The 12,147-nt window shown below is 47.7% G+C and overlaps 1 protein-coding gene across 2 annotated transcripts in view; it reads left to right on the plus strand.

Annotated features, from left to right (window-relative positions):
- Positions 1–433: 433 nt before the first annotated feature.
- The window catches only part of Jeb (low-density lipoprotein receptor domain-containing jelly belly protein), a 30,076-nt gene continuing 18,362 nt past the window's right edge, over positions 434–12,147 (plus strand). The window contains exons 1-2 of one of the 2 annotated variants that reach the window (XM_078182565.1): positions 434–942; positions 2,628–3,885. In XM_078182565.1, the coding sequence (XP_078038691.1) occupies positions 3,003–3,885 (883 nt within the window). In that variant the 5' untranslated portion in view covers positions 434–942; positions 2,628–3,002. Of the gene's footprint in view, positions 943–2,417; positions 3,886–12,147 lie in introns of those variants that run through there. The other variant, XM_078182564.1, reaches the window with a different exon arrangement.

The following is a 12,147-nucleotide window of genomic DNA, read 5'->3' on the forward strand; positions in this document are numbered from 1 at the left end:
AAGAGCCTTTGAGAGAGAAAGACAGGAAGAAAATGAGATAAAGATGAAGTAAGATAGAGACGGAGACAGATACAGAGAGAAATAGAGAAAGAGGATGTGTGTGAGAGAGAGAGAGGGAGTAGCGAGTTCGAAATGCATCGGGAAAGGTACAAGGTTGCCGATGCGTGCGTGTGCGATTCGATGCAGAACGGAAATGTGCGATGCAGGGGGTGGCCGGGGCCAGGTTAGCACGAGCCGCGGCCGGCTCGGCGGGGGTGGAAGCGGAGGGCGTCAGGAGGAAGGAAGGGAGAGAGAGAGAGAGAGTGGAGAGAGAGAGAGAAAGAGAGAACCGTCGGTCTAGTGAGGGGATGCGCGGTGTATTAAACCCGGTGACTGTTGTCGCGCAGCGTGGGAGTTAGTTCTGGTGAGGGCGCCAGCCAGCTCACTCGCTAAACTAACCCACTGTCCCAACCCTTCGATCCTCCATCCCTCGACCTTCGGCCAGCAAAGCAACATCCACGGCCGCAACCTCCTTTTGCACCGACATCGGTCGCCGCTGCGTTATTTCGTGGATATCCGCCTGTCCAGGACGAGGAGAACCGGCCGCCACCGGAGCCAACGGAGACTCAACCAGCCAGCCATCGGGCACCGTCGGCGAGCCAACCCCGGTCGGCTTCGAACGCATCGTACCAAGCATCGCGTCGCGTCGCGTCGCATCGCATCGCATCGCGCCGCGTCGCATCGCGTCTCTGAACCGCCGCGCGTTCCTTCCCGAGCCGAAGTATGCTCTCGGCCGTCGCCAAGTGGGAACACGGAAGACACGCTGTTGCGAGACGCGGCTGAAACCCAGTCTCTCTCTCACCTGGCTTAACCCGGACGGCGACCAACGCCGCGCACCGTTCGCGCTCGTCGAAGAGTTCCAACCGTCGTCGATCCAGCGGGCCGGCAACATGCTAACCGATTGTTCGTACCACTTTGTGTTCGTGTGATCGAGATAAGAGAGCAGCAGCCACCCCCCGCTCGAGAAAGAGAAAGAGAAAGAGAAAGAGAGAGAGAGAGAGGAAGAGACAGAAAGAGAGAAAATTAGACAGTGAAAACCGCGAGAGAAGCCAACACCGGGAATCACCGCGACGGAGTTTCATTGACGAATTTACACTGTGCGGCATGTGCGACCGAGGGCAGGGGGTTTGATCGAAGGTTGCCAGTGCATGAGACAACGGTGTCCCGCGGTGGGCCCGAGAGTGGATCAGACCCATTCGCGGTCTCTTCGGAGCAGTGTCTCTCGCAGCACCCGGACAGAAAAGCAAGTATTCTTCCGCACCATACTGCACACACACCACCTACATAGTCTCTCCGCGGCTCTGCACAATAACTTTCTTTTTGTTGCGTGCGTGCACCTAATCTCTCTGTCTGCCGCAACTATCTCTATCTCTCTTTCTCTTCGACTCTCTTTCCCTGTCAATTTCTCTCTATCTTCCTGCCACTCTCTTCGTTTCTCTATCTATCTCTCTATCCCTCTCTCTCTCTCTCTCTCTTTCTCTCTGTCCCACTGTCTCTCTATCTCTCTATCTCTCTGTACATTCGATGTGCCCGCTGTGTTCTCCACCCTCATGTGTCACGACACGGCTCGGGAGCCGCGCAACACCTTTCCGACGGCTCGGAGCCTAATTAATCTGTTCCTCTGACCCGCGGGAGCACGGTTTTGCACATTTTTCGGGCACCTGTTGATCTCTCTCGTCCTGCACAGCCACTTTTCCGCACCCGGAGAATCGCCCGTGGTGTTCGATGTCACCGTTTTGCACGCCGTGATCGCACACCGCACGTAGAAGCATCGCACCGCACCGCACCGCACCGCACCGCACTTGCTACCAACGCCGCAACCGCACCGCCGCTCACACCAAGATCGGCGATCGGAGAGAAAATCGCTCGCGGCTTCGCGGAGCCGGCGAGGACGCGCCACGGATAAAACAAGCCGATCGTCGGTCGCGATGCGAGGAACCGGAATCGGCGACCGAACGACCAGGAGCCCAAGGAGGAAGACGCTCCGATCACGAGCACGTAACCGTGGCCGATCGATCCAGTTTCATTGTTGCCCCGCACTTCTATCAGCACCTTAAAACCATCCGCGACGCACCAGCACCGTTGACACCTTCGCTGCGCTCAGAGTGCACACCTAGCCAGCCGCCATACACCTTGCCCGATCTTCGACGGATCGTCCTCGATAGATCGTCGTTGAGAGATTCGTCTTCGATGGATCGTCGTCGAGAGATTGAACCTTGATAGATCTTCATCGAGAGATTCGACCTCGATAGATTGTCCTCGAGAGATTCGATCCTCGACAGATTCGATCCTGGATAGATCTTCGTCGAGAGATTCGTCGTCGATCGGCGATCGCGGGTCGCGCTTGTTCCTTACTAACCGCCTGATTACAGGACACAGTGACACACCCAACCCTCCCGACATCGTCGAGAGATAGAGAGATAGAGAAAGAAAGGGAGAGAGAGAGAGACAGAGAAAAAGACAGAGAGAGAGAGAGATATATAGAGAAAGGGAGAACCTCCCCGTAAAATGCGAGACTGATCATCTGATCGAACGCGCGAACAACACCTAGAGGAGTGTGTTCCACCTAACACGAGGTTCCGCGTTAGATGCGAAGACGAGAGAGAGAGGCGGTCAGTCCTCGAGGAGCACGCCTCTGGGATACGCATCGCGCTCGGAACCATACGAAAGAAGAAAAAGAAGACGAAGGAGAGACAGCCTAGAAGTCTGCAGTGGTTGTCGATCGATCGGCGATCCTCGCTCTGTTCTGCCGCGGTTTTTTCCTGGCCGCGCGTCGCACCAGCCACCCTTTCTCTTCAGCTAACGAAAAGTCGGCCTAAAGCCCGAGTTGTGCCTTTCGAGCGGCGTGTGCCGACGACGACGACGACGACGACGACGACGTAGCTTCGCGAAGGAAGAGACCGAATCGGACGGTGGTGCGTTTTTCTCGTTTGGTCGCGGGGTGAACGGTGAACGATTCCCATATGATGGCAGTGTGCATGTTCTGGCTGCTCACGTACGTGGGACAGGGCCTGGACCTGGCGGTGGGTAACCGGCCCATGATCATCATGCAGGGAGCGCAGGAGCACGACTACCGGCACGGTAGCAGCCTCCGGAAGAAGAACGAGCTGAACACGGTCGGCAATAACCTGTTGCACTTGAGGATATATCCGTCGGAGGCGTCGCACCGTGACGAGCTGTCGAACTGGCTGCTGGTGAACGACGAGCCGCGGATCTCCTCGTGGACGCCGGCCGGGATATTGATCGACGACATGATCAAGGAGCCCAGGGAGCTGCAGACGGTATTCTTCGCCCTGTCGCCGACCATGCTGAACGTCCTCTACTCGGACTACGCCGCGTCGGCCGGACACCAGCAGTCCGACCAGCAGCATCAGGAGGACCAGCCGAGCCACCTGGCCGGCCAGCAACGCGGCAAGAAGCTGCGGATAGACTGCCGGCACTCCAGGAACACCGTCAGCCTGCCGATCAGGGTCTGCGACGACGAGCTCGGCCGGAAGACCCTCCACGAAACCAGACAATCCAACTACGACGAGCTGTTCGAGCAGAAACGCAACGCCGCCGCTGCGAACATGAAGACTGACCCGGCCAACAGAGGCGACAAGATCAGGGACTATCAGGCGAGCACCGGTTTTTCCGGCAGGCCGTTCGCCATCGACGGCAACAAGCTGCCCGGGAAGAGGAGCCAGGTGCCCGACGTGGCGCGTCGCGCCGGCTTGGACCTTCCCGGCGAGCCCGTCAACCATCAAGCTCAACCGCCGTCGCCCCATGGGAACGGCATCAGCATCGCGCCCCAACTTCTGCTCAGATCCACCAGGGGAAGCATACAATACGACGTCCCGCAGATACGTAAGTGAATGGCTTCGTTTATCTCTTTATTGCCGCTTATACCGACGATTGCCGGTACTACCGGTCTCGGGGTTTTACGGTGGGTCAACCGGGTCGGGTTACGGGGAACGCGAGCCTCTCTTCCGGGTGTCTAGCCCTCGGAATTGGGCGTGCTTCGTTTACGGGTTATGGGATATTGCTGTGGAAATTAGTACGGAACGGGAACTGTTCGAGGCGGTTTCGTGCTGTCGGTTATGAGGGGGCGATACCGTGCGTAATTACAGTCAGAAAGTAGCTTTTATAGCGTTACCGATATCTCGGCTAAGGATCTTTATGTAAAATAAAAATTATCGTCGTCGAGATAAAAGATAAAAATGCTCTTCTTTAAATAATTTCAGTGAATGACGCGGGGGTGTATTAAATTCATTTAATACTCTCATTTTTATCACCGATGTATAAGATCAGCAATCTAATAGGATATCTAAATGAAAACTTAAGGGAATATTATATTTAATAATATAATTTATTTGCTCGTTAATACTTTGATCGCGTAACAATTTTTAAACGTATTTCACATCGGAGACTGTCGATTTTGTGACACGAAGACGTCGTTGGTTAACCATTTGCACTGGGATGACGACTCTGAGACACCATTGAGAGTTGCTATATGTTTAAAAATATTAAATTACATACGCTACAATATTGAATTGTATATGTTCAAGAATACGACTTGGAATAGATGCTTTGAATTTCTAATTAACCCTTGGCACTACGATTCCTTCTGCGCTTCGTTGATTAGCACTTATTTGTCCTTAATACTTTTAATAATCGGACCAGACATTTTTTATTTCTTTCATTGTCTTTCTGTACTTTTGTTTCTAGACTTTGACAAGAGAAGATTTTATCTTTATTTCGATGTAGAAGAAATTAATAATCATATTTAGTAGATCTTGTATGCAATCTGTATCGCGAGTCTGATTCGTTATTATAGTCGAAAGGGTTAAAACAGTTCCGAGCGCAAATAGTTAAACCGCAAGAGTAAAATCGCAGGAAGAGTTGAACCGTCCAACGCGCCTGCGGGTGCAATTTTCATAAGCGTCCGATATGGTCCCACCCTAATTCATTGTTTATTAGGGTGTTCCGACTCACGCGAATGGTTTACGAGCCCGTAAAGTCTCGTTCCAACGTGTCGGACCTGTTGGACAATTACATCTCCCGGACACGGTCGACTTATTTGTTAACGAGCACGTCGCCGCCCGTTCGCGAAATATATACGCGGGTCCGCTGTTCCGCAAAGTTCCCAACCCCCGAAACAAATGTAATTCGAGCCCCGCGGACCGAAACCACCCCCCTCCGTAAAGACGACCTTTAACCCGCTCTGGAAATTTGGCGCGGCTGAGTTACGAAAATATTCTCTCTCTCGTCCGCCGTCCCGGCGAAACTAATTTTAAAGCTGACGTTTTCAGCCGCGCTTACGTTTCGGTGGCGTGTCGTCCGTGACCGTCGCGCGTCGTCCCGACGCCTCCTAACACGCTCCGCGACCCTCTCGTTTCCCGTCCTCTCGCGCCCCCTCCGGCAATCGTCCTCTCTTTAGTTCGACATACTCGTTGCCCAGCCCCGACTCCGTGCAACTGTTAGGAAGTTCTCGGGTTTTACTGGGACTCTACTTCCGTGAGAGCGACGGTTACCCGAACTCCCGTTAACCTTTCGCTCATAGATTTCAAATGCATGCGGTCTCTCCGCAGAATCGTTCGTTCGATGCTCCCCGAGCAATTTTTGCCCGAATATCCTTTCATAAACGATTGCAAGACGTTTTAGAATCCTGTTTTCCCGGTTTTAAACGCGTCCGAGATTTTTGGGAATTTTTTTAAGAAATTCGGGAATTTAAAGGAATCAAGCGGTTTTGGGAATTAATTTAATTATATTTATGAGCGAATGCCTACTATGAGGGAAGTTCTAAATATTAATATATGTAAATGTAAAATAAAACGTAAAATGAAATGTAAAATAAAATATACAGTGAGATATAAAATAAAATATAAAGTGTAATAGAAAATAAAGTATAAAGTAACGTATACATTAAAACATACACTAAAACATAAATTAAAACATACGGTAAAACGTAAATTAAAATATAAACTAAAATATAAATGGAAGTGTAAAACAAAATATAAAGTAAAAGGAGCATTGTGCACGTTTTACATCACTTTTTCCACCCTTAAAGGTACCTGAAATTTTTGTCGAACTAAAACGAAACATTTTCCAGGGACATATTATACTGAAAATCAATCTGTCTAGCACCCACGTGTCGCATGATTTTACCGTCTCGTTTTTCTGCCGGTCATTTTTCAAATTTTTGAAAGCCGAGCAACTGCGAAGCCGTCCGACCGCGCGACATCGTCAAACTTTGTGCTCGTTACACTGCTCACAGTGTCTGTCTTTTCTCGCGTAGAATCCCGAGAGTAATTGCATCCGGTTCGAACTTGCATCCGTATCGAGCCGAATAATCTGCTCGAAAGTCAAAGTTCAAGTGAAATTATTTCGTCTTCGTCAAAAGGCCAGTTGTTTCAACGGCGCCAACGTTTCAATGAGTTCGAGGGAGCGCGGCGCGAACACGCCGTTTTAATATAATATTTGCCGTGCGCGACGTTTAATCTTGACGTATTACGATTTTAAAATGCTCTACACTAAAACGCGTGCCCGACTGACTGTTCGTCCCCTTTTTAATTAATTCGACGCTGCAACATTTCCAACCGCGACGCGAGGAAACTTCGAGACAAATGGAAACGGTCGCGCAAGCCTTTTGGAATAGAAGAAACGGGGACGGTGGAACGTTACGAAATACTGCCAGAATTTTTTACCTGTGGTAAAATTGCACCCGAGAATAAAGAAATTTAAGAAGAAAATTCTTGAAGAGAATTTCGAAGAATTTGGAGCGAATTGAACGAAAGATAACGAACGAATAAGCGGCAGGATTTATGCGGCGACGAAATATATTTTGCAACTCGAAAGTATCCGATTCATTTCCACCGTCATGGATACCGTGAGAATTGTTCTACGCCAATGTTTGCGTAACACACGTTGCTCTCGACACGAGGAATTTTTCATCCGCGCGAAAAAATCGAGGGACCGGGGTGAAGGGTCGCGCGGGGGTGAAGAGGGGTGGAGAAGGCGGCGGGGGGAGGGGTTCGTTTCGAAAAATAAAGAGTGATTTATCCCCGAGCGTTCTTTTGGGATATCGACGTGTTTCATAGGGCGGGTTTTCACGGAGGGTAATTTCGTTTAGATGCTGCGGATCCAAAAAAAAAAAAAAAACGGATCGGCCGGTCCTGATTGGACCTTCGTATCCTGACGAATAAAACACGCGCGGGCGAGGCATTGTTTTTCGCTCGGCGGGATGCCATTACCGAAAGTGCATTATCGGTTTTATCGTATTCCCTTGTTGGGATTCGTTTAATTATTAATTGTCAATTCTGTTAACAAGGCGCCGGGACTCTGTACACAGAAGCCTCCGAAGTCATCGATGAGAATGGGAATTAGGATAAAAGCTTTCGAGGCTAATTACTTTTTGTTCTCTTAAAAAAATTCTTCGACGGAGCTACTTCGATCCTCGAGAAATTTTCGAGCACTTGTTGCCATTTATATGCAACAAGTTTAATCGCATCAGATTGCTTTAATTAAATTCGAAATGGTAAAATAATCTAGAAAATTATCTACATTGAAAATAATCTGGTTGCATGTCCTAATAGCAAAATAATCTAGAGCGGAACTAATCGTATATTTTTTAAACAAGATAACGCGGTGATTTGGAACAACTTGCAACCAGATAAAATATAATACACGATGATGTAGACAAGATAACTGATAGAAATAAAATTAATCGTGTATTCTCATAAACTGATACGGTTATATTAAATAGCTACTGTGAAATAAAGGGATGCATAAATTTATTCTATAGGTAAAAAATATAAAGAATAATTAATTATAGGTTCAAATAAACAGACGATTATTTTAATTATTTTTATCGTCGGATAAAACTCTTGTATAAAATATAATATAAAATAGAGTAAATTATAGGTTCAGAAAAACTCACGACGAAATAATTGCGTGCAAAATTAACGTGGAAAAGAATGAATCACAGGTAGCAATAAACTCGTGATTATTTTAAACAGCAAATTAGCAGACGGTACGACGCGTGTACGGAATAACCTATAGGAGAATGAATTACAGACTGAAACAAGAAGCACGACGATTATTTCGAACGGCATATCGCCGGATAAAATGATATATGAACTGACCATCAGCGGAACAAACCTAGAGGAGAATGAATTACAGGTCGAGCTGAGCGCAGGATTGTTTGAAACAACAGGATCGTCGTACCGGGCGACGTTTCACCGATATTTTCCGTGCGATTAATTCGAACAACGGCGCGCGATGGCTCCGGCTAAGAGACTACGCCGAGAGCAGCCTGCTCACCCTTAGCGTCGCGCGTGTCGGCTAGCTAATTAAGAGCCGGGAAATATCGTCGCGGAATTTCTTCGCCCATTGCCGCGTGTATCGATCTCTCGAGTCGCGGTGGCTGGCCGCGGCCGGTCTCTGTGTTTAATGACTTTTATCGGGTCAGGTGATCGCGCGCGATGGCACACCCCCGCTGCTGATTCTCCGACGGATTACCGGGAAGTGACAATTTAATCGCGGGTGCTCTCGCGCGTTTCGCCGTCGCGACCTTTTTCATTTTCTCTCCTCTATCGCCGGGCGCGCGATATAGAAAAAGAGCCGACCGGGTCGCGGGGAATGATAAACGGCCGGGGTCACGGGGATTAGTTCTCCCCTTGTCGCGACCTTTGGAGACGGGCCGGCCGCGAACCGTCGCGGCTCTCGCTCAGTTAATAGTCGATCGACGATAAACGAGGTGTCGCTGATTAAATAATTGTGGAGCTCCGCGCTGCCTCGTCTCCGCGACGCTTTTCAGAATTCTCGGCCGCGTTGTAATTAAAATTGATATCGAGAGCGCGCTCCGTGCACGCGGGCCTCCGTGATTAATCACGCCGGTATTAATACCGCCACTGGCGAGCTTGTTTTATTGGAAACGCCGCGACGCTCTCTCTTTCTCTCTCTTTTTTCTCGCTTTCTCTCTCTCTCTCTCTCTCTCTCTCGCTTTTGCTCTATTTCTCCCTCTTTCTCTTTCTCTATTTCTCTACCTTTCTCGCATTTTCTCTGTCTTTAATCCTCCATCTCTGTTTCTCCCCTCTTCTTGCTTTTTCTCCCGTTTCTCTTTCTCTATTTCTCTGCCTTCCTCGCCTTTTCTCTATCTTTATTACTCTGTCTCTATTTCTCCGTCTCTATTCTTCCCCTCTTCTCGTTTCACCCCCTTTTCCTCTCTTCGTCGTTTTTTCTCCCTTTTCTCTTTCTCTATTTCTCTACCTTTCTCGCCTTTTCTCTATCTTTATTACTCTGTCTCTATTTCTCCGTCTCTATTCTTCCCCTCTTCTCGTTTCACCCCCTTTTTCTCTCTTCGTCGCTTTTTCTCTCTTTCTCTCTTTCTCTCTTTCTCTCTTTCTCTCTTTCTCTCTTTCTCTCTTTCTCTCTTTTTCCCTCTTTTCCCCTTTCCCTATATCTCCGCCTTTCTTTTCTCCGTGTCTTTATTTCTCTACCTCCATTTCTCCATCCATATCCCTGCCTCTTTCTCGTCCTTTTCTCCCTTTTTCCCTCCTCGTTTTTTCTCCCTTTTCCCCTCCCTCCATTTCCCCCGTCGCCCTTTCTGAAAATGTTTCGCGACACAGGACTGATAGAAATCGGGAGCAGCCGGCGCGACGCGGCGCCCGCGCTTTTTCAGACAAACGTATTTAATTAGTGTTTTAATTGGGGTGAGGGCGGTGCTGGCGTCGCGACGGAGACCGCGACGTGTGGCAGCCTGTACGTAAATTGTGTCTTCGGAGCCGTTAAAAATCACGAATAAATGAACACGATTTACGAAGATTTTTTCGTAGGGTATTCATGATGATTCAAAAGAATTACGGTGCGGTCGAGTGTAATCAATTTTCATTTTTGCAACAATTGTATTCTTTTATTATAAAATTATCGAAGATATGACAATTCAGAGCATCGTTTCAGCGTCGAGCTACACGAAAAAAATAGTTAAAGGCACGCGGCACAGAAGCGATTGCATAGAACGGGATATTTGATACCCTGCGGTTCGATCGTTTCCCGCGACTGGATTGCCACAATAGTCGCTCGGAGATATCGAAATAATGACAATATCTCCAGGTTATTATCAATAGGTGATGCTCGCACCTGTTGCGGCTCACACACGAATGTGATCGCGTGTACCATCACGCGATGCCAATTTCTGTTTGCCGCAGGTTCGCCGCAGGTTTTTGGATAGAAAATTGGTCAACTTTGACCACCGATAACTTCCCGTTGAATCGTCGTAGGATGATAATATTTTTCTTAAATTAGAGCTAGAAATTTCTACTTCGAAACAGTGTCACCCGATTTTAAATGCGTCGCAATGTCACCGCTGTAATTATTTAAATATAAAGCCACTGTATATCATAATGAAAAATGCCATACTTATAAAATGGTCGTATAAAAAAGCATAAAAAATTGCAAAGTTTAATCAAACGCACAGATCAGGGAAAATTGTTTTCAATCACGCCATTTTCATATAATTGAAGCTCGAACTTTTTTCTTTAATACACAAAAAGAGAAACGTCGCTGCGTTTTTTTCACAAAGTCACAGCGCTTCGAAGTAACCCTTACGTGTGGTCAATAACGCCGGGACAGATCATCTTGGTAACGTGACTTATTTTTTTTTAATTAAAGAGTTACGGTGACGAGGACGCATCAAACGTAAAATCGAAAAATACTGTTTTAAAGTAGAGATTTAAAGCTTTCGTTTTTGGATTCATCATCCTGCGATAATCTCTCGTCGACTAATTTGTAAAATTTTGTCGAGTTCAAGTTCGAATAATTAACAACATACGAGTAATAAAATATTTCACTGCTCTTCCATCGGCTCCTTTGTTAAACGCTCACTTTTGCTTCCGACTGTTATGAAATATCATCTTTCTATTCCTCGCGTTGCACTTTGACATACTCGGTCAATAAAGTTGCATATAGACTAAGGATCTTTACGCGACTATCTATTTTTACAGCTCAGTTTTTCAACATTCAATTGTGAAAAAATAACGAGCCGGCATTCTATTGATTAACTTCTTTGCTTAAATAAATCACTGTCGCTATTATTATTAATTATCCCTATTGTCATAATTATTATTACTATTCTAATTATTATTATTATCACTGCTATCATTATAATTACTACCACGATCTCAAGTTTCCATAGAAATATTAAAAGTACATCCGCCCGTCTCTGTCGACTGAGTCAAACTAAATGAAATGAAAAAGTCATGGGCGAAGGGTTAAAAGCGCGTTGGAAAAAAAAATCACCTAACTCCGCGAAACAATCGAAACATCGTTAGAGTTGTTAAAAAAAAAAGAAATCGTCGGAATTCCGAGTGTCGCGCGGCGCAGACTGCTTTAAATTGGACGACGTTTCCGCTCGTCCTCGACGGCGTGCGGCGTTCGCGAAAAGTTTTGACGGTTTCCCCGGCGCGGATAACGGTTCTCTGAAAGAGCGAAACGGACGAGCAGAGAGACGACCTTGCCTCGCAACGATATTTCTGTCGATTCGTTTCGAGCGAACGCTCCGTACGGAGGGTGTGGCACGACTCGACGCGGCTGCATGCGAGCGTGTCCACCGTCGGAGACAGTCGGCCATTGTGTCGAAGAAGACCCGTGGTCCGGAATTCGCACCCCCGGAGACGGTTGGAAAATATCGGCGGGGGTGAGAAAAAGAGAGAGAGAGAGGTAGGGAGGGAGAGGCAGAGAGAGAGTGGCGACCCTTTTGTCTAACAACCGCTGTCCCCGGACCCAACAAAAGCTTCATTACGAATCGATGCGATTCCGCTGGCTGCGATGCGAATTCATGCAAATCTTGTGCAAGCTCGTTCCATTAACGCGTTACAGTCCGCCCTATTGTTTCGGCGAGTCTTCCGCCGAGACATCGGACAATGTTCGAATTACTCGAAGAATTTCGAGGTTTATCGATCGGCTATCTGAATTAGCCGACCGTGGATTTTGTCGAATTATTACCGCGAAGCGCAGTTCTCCGAGCCGATTGTTAACCGTTCTCGACGAATATACTCGTCGCGAGGAAATCTATTCTGTCGCGTACAGATCGCGATTTTTATGTAAAATGAAAATTGTATAGCTCGCTTT

This window comes from Augochlora pura, chromosome 6 (genome assembly GCF_028453695.1).
Source record: "Augochlora pura isolate Apur16 chromosome 6, APUR_v2.2.1, whole genome shotgun sequence".
Taxonomy (NCBI): Eukaryota; Metazoa; Arthropoda; class Insecta; order Hymenoptera; family Halictidae; genus Augochlora; species Augochlora pura.